Raw genomic sequence first — 18,413 nt, 5'->3', positions numbered from 1 at the left:
AGATTTTCAAGAGAAAGCAAAGAGCCGTGCTGGCACCAAAGGAGTTCATCCAGCGCGTGTCAGCAGGTGCAGCAGCGGTGCGAGGGTGCTCCTCCGTCCTTTATGGTCACTTTGAACCCTGACCCATCTCCCTGTCTATCACCGCGGCTTTCCTCTGTCCCCAAACATAAGCTGTCATTACTGCGATGCTGAAAGCACAAGAGATGCCTGACAAACCCACGACACCGCACCCATGTGAGCCGCCACGCTGCGGCCCACGTGCCTTGCCATTCCCACTGGATCAGCCAGGGCAGGCTGTGATTTTGATTTTTCAAATTTTTTTTTTTAATTTTTTTGAGGGCTGCTGAGGGGCCGGTGGCCTCTCGCAAACACGGATGGTGGCTGTGGAAGGCCAGGGGAGAGCCAGGCGGGATCACCTCCCTGCAGACCAGGGGCCCTGAGGCTGTGGGACAGCGGCTCCCAAGGGTTTTGGGCTCCCAAAGGTGCCCGGCCTCCCAAGGGTGTTCGGCAGGGTGCTGCAGGCGCCGAGAGGGCCCAGGGGGTGCTGAGGGAGACATGAGCACCCCTCACAGCCGCGGGGTGCCTCGAGGGTGCCGTGGGGGGGGTGCCTCGGGGCTGCGGGGCACTGACGGGCCCCGGGGCACCTCCGGCCGGGCGGGGCGGGTTCGGCCGGACCCCGCGGGCACGACCGGGGCCGTCGGCCCCCCGGTGCCCGTTAACCCGGCGGCGGAAGCGGCGGCCGGGCCGGGCCGCCCAATGGGCTGGTGCAGCGCGGCGGCGGGGCCGGCACTTCCTGGGCCTTGCAGCCGGCGGCAGCGGGGCGAGAGCCGGGGCCGGGGGGCCCGCAGCTGAGCCCGGCGCCCTCCACCAGCACCATGCCCTTTGACTTCAGGAGGTGAGTGCGGCCCGGCCGGGCGGAGCAGGGGCCGGAGCCGCCGCCTCCGCTCCCCGCCCGGCCCCGCGGCCTCCCCCGGCTCGGTAAAGGCGGGCGGGGTGAAGCCGAGCAGCCGTCCGGGTTAGGGAGGAGCGGCAGGGAGGCGAGAAGTAGGGCTGGAAAGGGACGTGGGAAAGCCAGGCGTGCGGTAATTAGCGTTATATAATGGCGTTGTGCAAAGGAGAACGGGGCGTGCGGAGTTTCGGGCGCCCCCGGGTGCCAGGGGTGGAGCGGCGGGGGCTGCCCGGCCGCAGGCAGCGTCCTCGGCCCCGGGGAGGCTCCTCCGGGGCAGGTAGGGGCCGAGGCGCTGCCTGCCTGCAGGGCCCCGGGGCTGGAGTGCTCCTGGTGGGAGCAGCTGAATCCCCTGAGACCCCTTGGGTTACGGTGGAGCCGGAGGAGTAACGATTCGTTTCCCGCTTGACCCCCTCCAGACCCTAAGGGCTTTCCAAATCCATGCACATTGCGTGCAAAGCGCACAGATTTGTACACACTATGTGCAAACTGCAGAGATTCATACACGTTGCATGCAAAGTGCAAGGATTTGTATGCACTTCATACACGCTACGTGCAAAGTGCACAGATTTGTACCATATCACATGCAAACTGCACGGATTCATACACATGGCATGCAAAGTGCACAGGTTCGCACACACTACGTGCAAACTGCTCGGATAAGTCTCACCTAGGTTTCATCAGAACATTAGGACTGCAATAAGAATACACGAGTTTGGGGTAATTGAGAGGTAACAGGTGTTTCTTGGTGCTTCACATGTTAAACCATCATGAGCCGTACAAAACCGACCCTTTGAGGTGACTGGAGAAAACAGCGATAGTGTGTTGTTTTTTAGTTCTCCCAAACAAAAGCTGTGTACTGTGTTTTTGCTGTAATTCTAAATCAGGCCTCTCATTTATACAGGCTAACATGATCTTGTATGTGATCCGTGAGGCACTATTGAACATGGAGGCAGTTGCTTCTGAATGAAAACTTGCTGACGCTGGAAACAGCATCTGCTGGATCATGTGGGATCCGGGTCCCAGAGCCCTGTTTCTGCTTTTGTCTAAAACTTGGTAGAAAAATTCTTCTCGGCTTTGGAGACATTCTGCCAGCTGCAAGTCCTGTTGCCGTCTGTTTTCAGACTTGTAGAATACACGAACAATAAGGAATCCTGGGTTGTGGCTGTCACTTTATAATAGCAGATAAAGAAAATGTTATTTCTGATGTCTTAAAAATGTAACTTCTGTTGGGTTTCAAAATGTGCATATGGAAAACAGGGCTCATAAAGAGTAATTGTCTTAAGAGAAAGCACTAGTGCTAAACTTCGGAATGGTATAAAGGCATTGAATAAAAGCTGAGTTTCAGCGTTTGGATTACTGACTTATAAAAACATAGAGGCATCAGTTCTAATCTGCATTTTAAAGATTCACAGTCCCAAGTAAGTTCTGTGTCACCAGGTTGGAGGATTGGAAGTAGACATTTCAAAGCACCTGCTTGTATGATGTAAGCATACTACTGAGGTTCATCTTTTCTGCAGAGATGAGACTTCAAAAGGCTGCAGTTGGTATAGCCAAGAACTATATTTTATTGTACAGAGAGACTGTTGTCATGTGCAACAAACTGGTTTCCTGTTTTAGCAACATGAACGGAGTTCAGGAACAAAATTTTTTCAAAGGTTAGAGACAGTCTTTTAGCTGATGTGGTTTTTGTTCATTGTGCTGCCAGTGGAACAAAATCTGTTGAGGTTGGAAAATTTTGCTGTCGTAGGTAAAGAATGATGCATGCATTAAAGAACTTACAGTTGCTTCCTGACAATGACATAACATACAGCACAATATTCTTAGAGAAAGAAAGTTACCACCTGTAACGTTTCTCAATGAAGAGGTGAAGAGGTTTTTTGTCACGTAAAATGCAAGGATTTTCTTTCAGAGATTTCAATTGGATGTTCCCTTTGCAAGGTACAGCTTGGCACCTTAAAATACTTTAATACTTAAATACTTTAAAGTGTGTGTTACACTTTTGTATGATTAGAGGGTTGGATTGTTTAAAAAAATTTTGTAAAACCGCCCCTACATATCTTCTAGAGTCCAAAATTTAGAGGTTCAAGTGGAAAGGTATTGTTTTTTTCTGGAAGCCACAGGTTTCACCAAAAAAATATCTGTTCTTCAACTAAAAATCAAAACATTTCCAGCCATTTGACTAAATCTTTTGTATCTCCTAGACTTTAGGTTCAAATTTGTCCAGATTGAAGAACCCAAAGTGCTTAAACCAGTTTCTTGGAAGTTGTCTCCCAGGTTCAGGGTGTGAGGCATATTGGTTGGTATCAGATGTGGAAATAGTTCGTTTTGTTGCTTTGCACTGTACTTTTCTTTTTCTGTAAGACTTCTGTGTTCTTGGCTTATCAATGATACCTTTTGCTGCTAAAAAGTACATTTAAATTATAAATAAAAGAATATCCTTACAGTAATTTCAAGTGAATAAATAATTAATTCTGTCCCGAGTAACTTTAGGCTGTTAGTAATCCTTAGTACTTGCCTAATGCTTTTCACTTTTCAAAGCATTTCATGTTCACTAATCTCTACTGTCCTGCTGTGATGTTAGTAAGGAATCAAGCTTTTATTTTCCAGACTGGAGGCTTTGGTACAGGTCTGTTCAGTGCCTGTCACGAGGCACCAGCCCTCCTGCAGAACTACTAAATCAGTTTGTATTTCTGGAATGCCCGGTTCCTTCTTAATTTTTAGAACATATTTGGCTGAGAGAGCAAAAGAGGTTTTTGCTTGTTGCATTTCCCCCGTGTGTTAGAACTTGTGTCGGCAAAGCAGCTTCATACCTGTTTGGGGATTTTGAGGTATGCAGCTGGAGCAGAAAGGGTACTTCCCCCTCAAGCCTTTAAAACTCAGTGTCACCTGTGTTTCTGCAGCTTCCCTAGATGTAAAAAATCATAATGAGATTAAACTATAAAGCCTGGGTCATCTTGAATGGTGATCGCAGGCCAGGTTTCTCACATGTTGTGTGATCCACTTAGCAGGGAGGCTTAGCTTCGGTGGTGCACAACAGTGCTGGAACTGAGCCTGCTCTGGTGCTGGGATTTACAGAAGTAAAAATGAAGTGACTCCTGCACACTGGAGGTGGACGTGGCATAGAGAAACGTGCTGCAAGTTCTGTTGCTTTTGAACCTGGTGGCTTTTCTTGGCATCTGCCTATTTGCATGAAAGTTACTGATGGCTTTGTAGCAGCTACTGAAACTTCCGAACTATTTTGGTAGCCATAACTGATTGAACTGGGAGGAACTAAAATAGACCATTCTGAAATCAAGTTTTTGTTCTAATTGCGGGCAATTCTCAGTTGTGCTCTAACCACTGTTTCATGGGCATAGAGCAGCAAATATCTGTGAATCCTCAGTGTTATATTCAACTGAACAATTCGGAATTTATTTCCCAATACTGATCATTGTGATGTTTTGATTAGGGTTTTTGTTGTTGTTTTTTCCCCTTATGGCTTAATAACCTCAGTGAAGTCCTGTTGTTCACCAGTATGTTATACCTGGATTTTGGAGGTCGTGGGAAAGGAACCAGGCTTAGAAGGGATTTTGATTTAAGCGCTAACTTAGAGTGGAAGTTCTTTGTGGCAAAGACTCTTATTCCCTCTGCACAGTGCAATGGGGCCCCTCAGTCAGCTGTTTTTTGCTAGGATTGTAATAAATGATACTTTCTGCATGGGTATTCTGATTCAAATCTAGATAATATATACGTATTTTTTCGTTTTGGGGCACAGGCAGGTCTTTGCTTTGTTTCCCCTTAGTCTTTTTTAAAATCAAATTGTCCAGTCTTAACTGAGGCTGACACACTTTCGACATGATTGCTTTCAGGAGAGGCAGTATGTTTATGAATGTTTTTAATTTCGACCTGCAAGGTGTGATGGCTAATAGGCAGACTGGTGCTCGAGACAACTGACCTGGCACAGTTGCGAAACTGGCGATGCAGACTGCCTCAGCAGCATCAGGGAGGTCTGTTTGTCCGCCTTCGATTCCCCACCAGATTAGTGAGATCAAACTGGCGGATTGTCGGCGATTTGGAGTCTGAAGAGAAAAATCTTTTTCTGAACTAAGCAACCCCTTGGACAACGATTTCCCATTCACTTGTAAGCTGAAGGAAAATAGCTTGCTTTTAGTCTTCAGGCTTAAGGAAAGAAGGAGCAAAGCTCTCGTAATCGTACTGTTTGACAGGTTTGTGGGGGTCACAACTTGAAATCTGAGGGGTTACAGAAAGATTTTGCTTGAACTTTTTGGGGAGTTGTTCAGCTTGTGTTTGAACATTTTCCAGTTGTAAAGCAAAAATAATGACTAAATGACGTTTTGGCACTGCCTAACGAATATCAGATGCTGGTGGAAAAGTACATATTTGTTCAGGAGCTTTAATTTGCAGTCTCTTTGTGAAGTCTGAGGCGGTTCAGTTTCCCATCAGACTGCAGCACTCCATCCACCTGTTTGCTCTCTCTCAGCACATTGTTTAACAAGCCACATAAATACATAGTGGTTCCTTTGGCACAGTTACTCGCTGAACTTTACAAATGAGCTCACGGTGTCTGTCCCGCAGAGTGTATGCAGTGGTGATAGCAGCAGGTATCACCTGTTCTTGGCTGAAACGGCTTGGGGAGGATAAGAAAGAAGAATGAGCAGCCGAGGCCAGCTGGGATGCTTTCTCCTGGTTAGATGACTTGTGCATGCAGCAGTGGTGTAACAACAAGGTTTGCATGTGCCTTTACAAAGTTGTGTGTGGTTATGCTCCCTTTTGCAGCCCTAAACTTTGCCTCTTGTATAACTCTCTTCAAAATCTTAAATCTTCCATGGGATTTACTTGGTAGCTGACTTCCTAAAGCAGCTTCTACATTTCCAACTCGTGGCGTAACACCGTTCTGTGTCGGTTAGATGGGTGCCTCTCTACACTTTGCAGAGACCCGCACTTTTTTCTTTAGCCTCTGAAATGCCAGCTGACCGTTTCAGCACACCTGGTAGCTCTACAAGCATATTTTCATAGTGAACTTAACCATGCCTGGCAAGCGTGCTCCTCTCTGCGTTGTGCAAGGTGCTGGTAAACAAGCCTTCCCAGGGCTATTGCTGCCGCCTTACGTAAGCGCCAGGGTTGGTTGTGGTGCCAGGCAGCAGCGTGACTAACTTTGTTTCGACAATAGCCCTTTGAGAGCACCTGAAAAATTATTCTGCAGTCGGATGGGCACACAGAGTTGTACAGACAGAGCCTGTTGATGTTTATGACCCCAATAACTGATTATGCATAGAGTGCATGTGTGTAAATATTTCTTCCCAAGTCTCCTTAATCCATTACTTGTCTTAAAATAGGAAAAGTTACCTACTCCCGCTGAGTAAGTACAGGAGCATTAAAGTCTGGCTTTGTAGGAAAGTTTTGAATTGTTCCTTCTGAACTTTAACTGTCTTGCTTTGTTCATTCGTTGATGACACAGATGCTTTCTTCATGGCATCATAGTTCATTGCTGTAAAAATGACTGAATCACACAGTAAACAGAGTTGAAGCAATCCCACGGAGTGAGAGAAGCTGCACAAGTTGTACAGCTTGTATTTTGAAGTGTGCATGTGTATTTTTTTTAGGTATGTAATTCAAACAGCGGAGGTGGTGAGAAAAGAATAGTCTTGCAACGAAAGAAGAAATCATCTGTTTTCTTTGTCTTCTATCCAAGCACAAGCTCTGAAGTGTTGTCTAGGTATTCCTGCACCAAGCCAGCTGCCCCTGGAATGGAAAACTTATTCTGCCAAAAAAACTATTAACAACAATCTTGTCGCGATCTACAAAATCTTATGCTGAAATATTTGACTATTTTAGTATTGCTCATGGCAGACACGAACCAGTAAAGACTGCAGTTAGATGGACAGTGCAGTTGGCTGCATTTGAATTGTGTGTTTGGATGTTCCTTGTTTTGCTTCGCTTTCTTTTAAGGCTATTTCCAAATGAGGTGTATGTAGTTTAATCCAGAGAAGGTAGAAACACAGGGTGGCTTTTAATACAGGAGGCTTCGAAATGCTGTGTTCATGTAGACAGGCATGCAGAACTGCTAACAGGATTTCAGGCAGTCATGATTGGTTGGTATTTGTTTAATAGTCATGTCCTAAGGCAGATCACTTGCGTTCTTAATTGCTGTCCATCTCCATAGACCACTAGAATACCAGTGCAGCCGGTAATGTAAATATAACCTTGTGATTTCAGATAAAGGTCAGGTCCCAGAGCCTCACCGATTGATTCCACATGGCTAAATCAAACGTGAGCAAACTGAACTGGCACCTGAATCTGGCTGCTGGGTTGTGGCAAGAGATATCTCGACCAACAAGCGCTGATAAACCCGGTCCCAGCTGCAGGTTGCGGCTCTGACTTGGGTCTGTGTCGGCCAGGTTTCTGTAGGGGGGTGGGATCGATATGGGGGCTTCTTGAAAACTGAGTCAAAGCCAGGAGCTGCACGGGGAAGCCAGCTGATACTTCTGAGCTGTACTTGCTTGTAGGGAGTACAGTTACATGCAGCTGAAAAATGGCACTAAGTTGAGGAGGCACAGACAGGAGTTCTCTTCTCTTAGATTGGAATTTACTAAGTAGGAGAACCTGAACTGGTCACGTCAGGAATTCCCTGCTGATACGGAAAGGTCTTCTGCCATGCAGCAGTGTGGACTAGCCTTTGTGCTTTTGGGGGGAAGCCTTATGAAGATGGAGCTAAGCCTCACTTTTTTCTGTTGTTGTTGTTTTTTTAGTCTCCCTCCACTTTCTTGGCAGAGGTTATTTTTCGTCGTGCAGTTCTGGGGAACGTAGAGGTGCACGGTCCAAATCTCCGATTTGTGTGCTGTCCTAGGGCAGATGGGGCCTAAACCTTTCGGAAAGCAGCTTCCACAGAGGAAAGGTACAAGGTTCTGATGCTGTCTTAATCTTACAACTTGTTTCAAGGTGTTCAGCAGTACTGGGCAGAAACAATGTCTTTATGTTTGGTGACTTCTAGAAAATGTGGGAAAGGTATCTTACAATTATTATTATTATTACTTTTAAGGATTGGAGGAATTTAATTAGCTTGGGGAGCAGCTATATACATTTTATCGCGTTCTCTCTTCTCTCTTCCTCCATTCTCTCAGATCTCCAGAATACGGTGGTACCACACAGAAGTATTATCTCTTACTTTCAGTCTAGTGAAGGGCTGGGTCCCTTTAAATGCCAGTCCCCTTACTTGAACATTTTTATTTCGTGACTCTTTTCCCCTGTTTTGATGAAGCAGAGTATAGTTTGCTCACTTTATTAAAAACACATTTCTCTTTCATCCTTCATTTTGACACCTGCCTCACTGCCTAAGAGGAAATAAAACGCTTGCTGGCAGGACTCCACCATTGGGTATCTGAGATTATAAGTACATTCCTCTTCATAATTATCTTTGAAATATGTTTGAGCCTAATGTTTTATTTTGAAAAAAATTGTGTTGTACTGCTTCCTCTCTTCCATTCTTCGGTGACATCTGAACTAGTTTGCACAATTGGGGTAGTTCAGCAGTAGCAATTGCTATGTGTTCCTGGGCGATAAAGACCAAGCTCCTTTCACACTGAAAGAATAAGAACACAAAATTTAGCAGATGGTTGACAAAAATACATTGTGCAGGACAGCACAGTGGAGTGAGGGAGGCTGGCAGAAGGGAGGAACCAGGAGAAATAGCTCCTTGGTAAGAAACCAGTTGAGACAGGAGCAGAATCTAAGCATTTCGTACCTTCTTTCTGCAAGTGTTGTGGGAATTCAGTGTCTTTTGTCCTAGAAGTAAATGGTTTTGCTATTTTTCTGTTCAAATTCTTTCCTATACAAATCCCATACCTGCCAAGTAGCTAGAAGCCCAGATGACATAACGCCGCAGAAGCTGCCGCCGAGCATACTTCCGAGGTTCTCTCGGCCCCTTTCCCTAAATGTCCAATTACCCAAAGGCTGAATTATATAATGAATGACAGTCCTCGTGGCTAACCTTGTTTTCTCATTCTCAGTACTCCTCCTTGTTTCAGAAGCTTCCTCTGTTAGTTTCATTATGTTCTTGGAACTAGAATTAAGAGGGAGGAGCTGGCTGGCAAGGAAACCTATTCCTGCATTTCACTCTTGGCCTATGAGTGTGGAGAGTCAGCAGGTCAAAAAAAAAAAAAAAAGAAAATTGCTGGAGGATTATGCTTTAAAAGTGGTGTGATGTTGGGATGAAATGTAAGTCGTACAAAATTTGAGGATTCCAGACCTTGCTTGCTTGCAGTATAGATAAGCTAGTTTAAGGCTGTATTAGCTCCTCCACCTCCTTGTCTAGTCCTTTGCATCCCAGAATTGGCTCAAAATTCTGAAAAAAAAAAAAAAAAGGCAGCTCAGGATTAAACAGTTTCCAATGTGGTTTTGAAGCCTTGAGAGTTTGTTCATTAAAGCTCAACTTGTACAGTATTGGTGTTAATACTTCATTGTGTGTAAATGAGGACTAGCTGATTACTTAATGATGTTTGTATGTTATCTGCTGTTACGCAGGTGTTAATCTTATTAAATGTGTTAATAACTGCTTGGTATTTACAAGTATCAATTTATTAGTCCTGCTTTGAATCTTTATTTGCATCTTGAACTCATATTCAGGGCCCGACTTTGATAGCTGTATATTATGTGTTTACTTTCCATGTGTAAACACTTACATTAACAGGATCTTTTTTATTTGGGTCCCAGTTCAGGAAACTGTTCCTAATCAAAGTTGTTCATAAACGTGCACTCTAGGCACAACCCTGCTACTGAATCAAGGCTTGGCTCTTACGGTGCATATCACAGTTTGTTTTCATAAACATCTTCCTGGAGGTTTCCTTCTGGAGGCTTTCAAAGAAATCAGGACTTTGATCAGTCATACTTCATGCTTTTGTGGAGTTTTTAGTCTGTAGATTTCAACGTGCTTGATGAAAAGTGGGCAGATGTCACCAGGTGCCTCTCCGCAAACTGAAGAAGCTAAAGAAGAAAGACTTAATTGGCCGGAGGAGAAATTACGCCGTGAGTCAGTGCTGGGAGCAGGATAGAGTTCAGGTCTGTTGGCTCCCACTGCTGCATCCCATCCATGGGATTGCAGTCTGTCTCTGTTCCAGCAGCTGTCCTGAGCTGCTCTCTGCACATTATGTTCTCATCTGTCGTCAGACAGGAAACACAGAAATTTCATTTAAACAAAGAATTATCAATCTCAAAATGAAGCGTTCAGAGTCAGCAGTTCCTATTTTCTTCCCCTGCTGCTCACTTCCTGCCATTGTTCTTCTCGGTTTATAAAACAGGGTGATAGATTTCACCTACTCTGCTGGAAGAGTTGGTTCTTTTTATCTGTGCTGGATTGGGTAAGAGCTGAGTGTGCCTGCAGAGTCGTCAGAGGAGGTGCTTGCCTTTGGATGGGCAGGAAAGCGGCATGAGCTCTAAAGGAAGGATTTCAGAAAGAAATCTTGAACTGGTATTTCCCCCTAAAAATTGAAAAAATAATGCTTCCTTTATATGTGTAGAAGAAGGTGTTAGTATAAGGCATCTGTCAATTTCCTATTGACTGTTCTAGGGTGGATTTACTGGTATGTATAAATTCTTCGTTTGACAGATCTGTAGAATAAAATTCTGGATTTATGTCCAGAACAAACAGCTACAGTGAAGGCTGTAAGGAGCTGAAAAGCCTAGGCAGCTGGAAGTCACTGCTTTTTTTAAGTCAGGTAAGAAAGATGTGCTTCAAGAGAAGCTTCCCAATTAAAACTGAAATAAAATCAACCAAGCAAATTAGTTATGACAGAAATTCTACTTCCTAAATCTTGTAATTTGATTTCAGTGTTCTTTCGCATGTTCCTGTGAGGAATTGGACCCTCTTTATTCTGACATTATTTAGGAGGGAATACAACACATCAGGTGGGTTCCTTCTCTGTGGCATTTAGGGGTCCCTAGCTCCATCAGAGATGGCACCTACTCTCAGCGCATGCTTTCCTAACATCGTGATTCGCTTCAAACTGCTGGTCAGACCAGGTCTGACTTTTTTGTGTGGCAGCTTTCAGACACCCGAGGTGCACAATCCTGCCCACAACAATCATTAAGCTGTGCTGCGTCACCTGTCCAGCCGTCTGCTCGTCCCTGTCCTCTCGCCCACGCCAGCCTAATGACGTCCGAGCCCTATCTGGGTCAGTAGGCAGAGGGGAGTCTTGCCCTGCTCGTTCCCTTATCACCATTGTCCCAGGTACTCGCAGTTCTCTGGGGCCATCTTCTTTACTATTGTGATTATTTCAGACATTCTGTCGTTAGGTGCTTGGAACAGGGTAATTGGTCCTTAAGGCCACCTCACATATCCTAGGAGTCGGCCTGCTGTTATGCTGTCGAATAAAATCGATTTAACAAGTAAAGAGAATAATCTTTTTCTCTCTGGTCATGGTCATAGTAGTTCTAGGTATGGTTTTAACAACGGTGAATGATAGCAGTCGCTGTCCCCCCCCACCTTCAAGTGGATGACTGGGATTTTATTTTTAAGTAGATTTTTTTCGTTAATCAAAAGAGCATTGTGTGTGTAAACCTGACTGGCTGTGCTGTTTGTTCTACCTTGACATTTCACTCAGCTTGAACAGTTGCACTGAAAACTAAATTGGTGTTTTTGGATTTGTTCATTACACAGAAGTAACAGCTTTGCTTTTAAAGATCTGGCTGTGTGATGTGCTTTGTAGGAAAGAACAAAGCCGGAAAGGTCCGCTCCGTGTTCGGGAGACCTGCCTGTGTTTGGTGGAGTAAAGGCGTATGTATTAGCCTGCTTGTTTTTATTTGGAGTTAAATGGCCTCTGAAGAGGTTAAAAGCTAGCAAGCTAGGGTTGAATGCCTGGCAGCTTGTGTTGTTCTGCTGGCATTGCCGGGCCTGCTCTTACTGCCCAGTGTTCAAAAGCTGTTAAAGCAGCTTTATTGACAAGCAGGGATGAATTGTCCCAAAGCCATTATTTGAGAGCAGTGACCCAAGGAAATGGAGAAATGGTTGAGAAATGGTTGCTGCCTGTTAAACAGCTTTTTTTTTTTTTTAAAAAAAAAAATCACTCTTAGCTGAGTGATTTGATTTTTTTTTTTCTTTTGGTTAAAAATCTTTTGTTCTTCTGGTAGCATTGGAGTATTCTGAATGCCTTTCTAATTTCTTTCTGTCTGTCATCTGTCTGTCTTTCTGTCTCCATTAAAGAAGCACTGAGGTATAATGTTCTGGGGCAGCGATTTCTTCCCTTCCCCATCTAGTGGCTACAGCCTGAGAATCTGTTTTCCTTCCTACTTGTGTTGATGAATATCAGCAGATGGATGGGGGTTGCCAGTTACTGGATGTTTTGGTGGGTATTTTCTGTAACCCAGTGCTGAGTTGCTTCATGAGACTTCTAATACATCAGTGAGCACAGACCCCACGACATCTCGAGCTGTTGGAGAGGTAGGTTTTCACTTAGGTGATTTGTACATCTGGTTCTTAGGCTTTGGTTAGGTAACGGACATCTCCTTGCCCAAGCAGCCACATATCACACGGATACAAATGCTCCTTGACACAAAACAGCATGCCTTTGGTGGGAAGGTTTCTCTTAGAAATGCCACTGGGGACTAAAAGAAGGGTGTTTCCCTTCTGCCATTAGTCTCCAGCCTGAATGATCTTGCTCTGACAACAGTGTGTTTGTAGCTTTGTTTTGATTCCATGAATGCACATAGAAGGCATCCAGCGTGGCGTCTGTATTACTATGTTTTTCTTCTCCCTCCAAGCCACCCTGATGTTGGGGGGGCAGAAGGAGGCTTCTGAGACAAACATGGTGACTAAATTCTAAGCTCCCCTTCGTAATACAACCTCCACTAAAATTTTCCTGGAGAGAGGGAATAGGGTCTGTTTGCTCACAGTTGTCTTTGAATGTCAGATGGACTTAATCTAACTTATATTTATAATGACTGAGTTTCTTCTTGCGTCCCGTGTCCTCCTTATAAATGATAAATCATTTCATGCAAAGTGAATTGCAGGGTTCTAAACTGTAAGTGGTATCTCTGGTGAGAGCCTTAATAGCAGCAGGTACCGAGTGAATCATAGTCCATAAACTCTTCCCCTGTCTCCAGGGATGCTTCTCCCAGAGGTGGTAGCAGCAGTAATGAGAGAAAAGAAAGTTGTGCAGTCGGCTTTGCTGCGAACTGCTTGAAAACTCCTGGGGGCCACTGTCCCAGCTCATTCTCTGTGTACTTAAACGTGGCTCCTGGAGTGAGGTCGAGGTTGCTCATTCTGCTCTCCTCGCTTCACACCTGCCTTGGTTTCCTGAACTGCTAATGCAGCTCTTCTGTCATGAAATGACAAACTTAAAAATAGATGCGGCACATGGATCTTGTGGGAAGAGCTGGTTGTGTGTCTTTGTGCATCAGGCTTAGAGCTCCTGTGAGGAGCTGAATAAAGGTGACTGAACCAACCGTCTCCGTGCTCTGAATCATATGCCTGTAACACGACAATAAAATAGAAGTGTTTGAGAAGGCAGATAGGTAAGCAGCAAGAGGAAGAATAAAAGCATGTGGAGAGTGACAAATCCCAGGGTTATGTCCCTGTCTCCAGTGGAAGTTAATCCTTCTAAGAGTTAAAGATGATTTTTCTCTGCTATGGCATCTGAATAAAAATGTGAGTTGGCTGAATTCACTGATGTCTGCGTGAAGTAATTAAAGCGTATAGTGTAATTCAGAAGGATGTGGCCTAGAAATGAATTTATTCAGAATGGCTAAATTTAGATTTAGAATATCTAGCTGCTTACCAAGAAAAGATACTCGATGTTTTCTAACCTGTTACCAGGTGGAGCTGCCTCAGGATGACTGTTACTGAGGATGAAATGGATGCTGGCGTGGATTTGGCTGTCCAAGGTTGTTTGACAGCTGTGTTGTTCCTTGAGTCCCTCCCATGGTGTAGGTAGATTTTATGAAACGCAGTCTGCGGTGGTTGTTTCAAGTGATGTTCCTAGTGTGTTCCTAGAAATGCCCTGTGTGGCAGTTGTCCTACCCATCTGGAAAAAAAAAGGCAGTATAATCAACAAATAGTGTGCCTTATCTTCTTTTGAGGACAAACTTTTTTTTTAATGAGTTTGTTAGTGTATAATCCGCATGAGATACCTCTCTCTGTTTCTTGAATGTAAGTACAGTGTGTAACGGTAGAAGTTCTCTCTTCCACATTATAACTCTGTTTACTGGGGAGTACGTAATGAATGGACTCTGTAAGGAACAGGCAAGCTTTGTTGTGTTAGTCAGGAATTGGCGTATGCGTGGAGAAACACTGACATCAAGGCTTCTTGGATCGCTTTTACTTGAGGCCTGCAGCCACACTGATTCACTTTTCTTTGGTTTGCAAGAAGGACTTGACAAATAGGAAAAAAACCAGCAGCAGTATTGCACTTGGAGATATCTCCTGTTTGTAGGAGCTGTGCTACTTGCTGTTGAATTGGGTAAGGGCATTACCAGCATGTGGGCAGAAGCACAAGAGGAAACAAGTTTTGAAAACTTTAACAAATCTATATTCCCCTGTATTGTGGCAAGGGAACATTTCTTGTGTGAAATAGTTCTTCAAATGCCAAACTAATCTTCACTTCAGGACAACCAACCTGTCTGTCTGTGTGTGTCACAGATGTCCTGCCTTTCTCTTTTTCAGCCTGCAGCCCCTCTGTTTCTCCAAGCAGTAATGTTTCTTGCCAAGAAGGAACCAATTGAGGATGGAGTTTTTATTGACCCTAAAAGCCCCTTGGGACAGTTCAGGTTGCAAGGCTTCACCAGTGGACTCTTTTTAATCTTTTTTTTTTCCCCTTATATCTTAAATACCCTAGGGAGATCTCCCCCACACCCTTTGTCTCTTTGGGAAACACTGCTGTATTTGGTGGATTTTGATGCTCCCTATTCATCCTCAATGAGTCCTTCTTGTTGTGCTTTACCCCGACAGGCAGCTGGGCATTACCTAGCCGCTCATTCTCTTTCCCCAGGTGGGATGGGGGACACAAGTGGAAAGGTAAAAGTGACAGAACTCAGGGTTGAGGTAAAGAGAGTTCACTAGGTAAAGCAAAAGCTGCTTGCACAAGCGAAGCAAAACAAGGAATCCATTCACCACTTCCCATCAGCAGGCAGGTGCGCAGCCACTCCCAGGAAAGCAGGGCTCAGCATGCATATAATGGTTTCTTTGGAAGGCAAACGCCGTCACTCTGAACATCCCCCCTTACTCCTGCTTTGCTCCGGTTCTATCTTTGGCCAGTCTGGGCCAGCTCTCCCAGCTCTTTCCCCTCCCAGCTCCTTGCGCACCCCTGGCCTCCTTGCTGGGGAGGAGCATGAGGAGCTGAAAATTCCCCGGCTCTGTGTAAGCATTGCTCTGCAGTAACTGAAACATTAGTGTGTTATCACCACTGTTTTCATCAGAAATCCAACACAGAAAAAACAGAAATCCAAAAAATATGAGCCTCTACAAAGAAAATTAACTCAATCCCAGCCAAAACCATGACACGTTTAGTACTGGGCCTCCAACCTGCAGCATGCTGGAATACAAACTCGGGCTCTGCAGTTCTTCAGATTTCTTATTGTAGTAAAATGAGGATCTTTATACTATTTTCAGAGTTGATTTCCTGTATCTGTACTCAATAGCCCCTTCTTTGTCTAGTTTAGTCAAATCTGCTGTAGAATCACAGAATTTTAGGGATTGGAAGGGACCTTGAAAGATCATCTAGTCCAATCCCCCAATCTTTGAAACTTTGGTTGTTCAGTTAACTTAATAGTGAAGTTACATTTCTGCTTTTAAATGTATGGTAATTGGCAGGTCACTTCAAGTAGAGTTATTAGTTAATGAAGCAAATTGGTTCAATAGTACCACATCGTCTCTTTTTTCAAACAGATATCAAAGCTACTGATGCATAGTAAAATCAAGGTAGTTTTTCACTGTGCCCTGAACCAGCTATTGAGAGTGAGTAATGCCACCAAAAATTAGTGGCCTCAACTTCAAATATGGTATCTGCTGAAAAACAGATGCTTTGAAAAGCTGGTTAATATGGGAGGCGGAGGAACCAAGCATTGTTTAAACACCCACATTCTTCTGTGTGAATCACAGCCACAGACCCTTGCTGCTAAGACGAGATGACATGATGTATTTACGCCACTGTTGACCAGCTAGAGGTGGAATGTCAGACCTTATATCGTTTTTTAATTGTTTTTGACAGCAGAAATGTAACTTGCTGTAATATATGATCGTGTCCTCTAGACACCTTCCCTCTTCAGTATGTGCTGCAGACCTACCTGTGATAGAGCCAATACTCTTCAAAAAGAAGACTGATGTTTAAATATTCGTTTTTTTCTGGGGAGAAATAAACTCTGCCTAAAGCATAAAAATGTTTTTCCCCTGTCTGCGAGCATTAAAGCTAAATTTCTGAATCACCTGAGAAGTGGTAAGGGAGGAAAATTAATCTGCTGCTGACTTGCAGTACCCAGATTCTGTTCTGTGACCAAGTGCAACATGAATGCGTTGCGCTTCTGCTTGGCCACTTGGTTAACTGGAATCTGTGTTTGTCTTTCTCTGATATTAGCTCCTTTACATATCAAAGTTTCCCTTTGCTACCAGACATTCAAACCACCACTGAGTTCTACTTACAAGTATTGTTTTTTTTGTATTGCCTCAATTTTTTTACTTCCTACTCCCAAAAAAAGATAACAGCATCTTACAGAGATGTTACTGTAGTGTTTTATTGAAGCTTCTTTCAGACTCCAAATATAACAGACAGGATTTTTCTCTTCAGGGTAATCTTGAGCAGAATAAAGTGTTTGTTACTTAATTTCCTGAAATATTTCAGATCCAGACTTGAAACTGTTCAGGTGTATGCAAAGCACGCCTTGGCAGGAAGCCCAACCTGTAGTAGCTCCTGCTGCAGGAGTGAGCTCATCCCTCTTCTCCAGGCAGACATTTTAAGTATTCACTCTAGAAGAAAATTTAATGTTTGGGTAGGCATCCTCTGCCCTCTCTGTCAATCAGATGGATTTGAAAGGAAAGTCAGGAACCACCCCAAGGCTGGTGATGTCGACTTGCTTCATTCTGTTGGTTTGACCTACCAGCACCTTTGCTGAGCTGGCTTTGGACATAATTGCTCGTGGCTGTCCCATTCAGATGAGTGCTGCTGCATCTGCCTGGGGCTTGTTAAACATTTTGATGCTTTCTGTGGCCCTAGGAGACCCTGAAAACTCAACAGGAAGAGCACATACTTCTATGGAAAGAAAAAATGTTTGAATAGCAACAGCCCATGGTAGTCTAGATACAGCTGGAAGTTCACCTGATACTTGCTGGCACTTTACATGTGCCATCTATTACTTGGGTCCATCGAGGTACGCCTGTCTGCAATTTTACCTGGCCATTCACTTGTGCAACTGCAGGACGATGAGACCAAGCATGTCATGTCTGTGTTTCGGAGAGGACTATGGCACACCTGTCCGTCAGACAGCCTTAGCTCTACCTTCAATCTCCTTTAATCATCTTAAGGTTTGTGGATTCTGTTTGAGCCTCCTAAAGAAGAGCTGCAGGAGGATCATTGTTAAACATGCTGCTTGACCAGTTCATTGACATTCCCGTCAGGGAGGTGAGAAAGTTTCTGGTTTTGTCCTTCCAGCTTTGGAGAGGGGAAAAAAGTATTGTAGCGTTCCCTGACGTTAGTCATCGATGTTGGTTCCAGTGGAACTCTGACATTACCACCAGCCTTTTTTCGTTTCTTTGTTTGTAACCATGCTGTCCATTGAAACACAAGACAATAGATACACTGGATGTGTCAGGAAATTCCTTTGTTATACTGATGACAGCCCAGTGCTATCTTTAGCCTGTCCAGCTCTCCCTTTATGAGGATCTGTGTGACCTGGAGGAGAAGCTTTCCTGGTGAAAAGTTTGTTGTTGCCATCCTACAACCGTGTCAGTTGTAGGATGTTATTTTGCCTTACAAGTCTCGCCTTTCTGAGCAAAGGAAGAAAGTTGCCAAAAGCTAGATATAAATAACCTGCTGTCCCTCCTGTGGAAACTGTCCGCGTGCATGCTTTGTAAGCGTAAAGTGATGCATCCCTTTGTGAGAGTGGGGTAAAGCACTACGCGATACTGCCGGCTGAGTTCCCTTCGCCGTTACTGTGAGGTGATGAACATGCTGTAAATCTACGCCCTGGTTTCTTGTGATTGTTTAGCATCTAACTACACAAATACCAAAGTGGGTATTCACAGCGTAGTACAGTGCGTCTCGCTGCATCGTGAGCTGTCTGGTATAACTTTTCCGAACATCCCGTCTTCCTCCAGCGTTACTAATACCTTCCACTGCTTTTAACGTGCTGGTATCAGAAATTGGTAAGGCAGCTTTTGCCACATAAGAGGGCACAAGGTTCCTGTCTGTTCCCAGGGTATAAATACTCTTCCAAGTGACCAATGCGTCAGGAACCTTGAGGCTTTCTGGAATTTTTACTGCAGGTG

The 18,413-nt window shown here is 44.4% G+C and overlaps 1 protein-coding gene across 3 annotated transcripts in view; it reads left to right on the top strand.

Annotated features, from left to right (window-relative positions):
• Positions 1-746: 746 nt before the first annotated feature.
• The window catches only part of ERGIC1 (endoplasmic reticulum-golgi intermediate compartment 1), a 57,696-nt gene continuing 40,029 nt past the window's right edge, over positions 747-18,413 (top strand). For 2 of the 3 annotated variants that reach the window (XM_040573054.1, XM_040573053.1), the window contains exon 1: positions 747-895. In XM_040573054.1, coding sequence (XP_040428988.1) covers positions 876-895 — 20 coding nt within the window. In that variant the 5' untranslated portion in view covers positions 747-875. The remainder of the gene's footprint in view (positions 896-18,413) is intronic. The other variant, XM_040573052.1, reaches the window with a different exon arrangement.

Source organism: Cygnus olor, chromosome 14 (genome assembly GCF_009769625.2).
Source record: "Cygnus olor isolate bCygOlo1 chromosome 14, bCygOlo1.pri.v2, whole genome shotgun sequence".
Taxonomy (NCBI): Eukaryota; Metazoa; Chordata; class Aves; order Anseriformes; family Anatidae; genus Cygnus; species Cygnus olor.
This window is presented reverse-complemented; position numbering and strand designations above follow the sequence as displayed.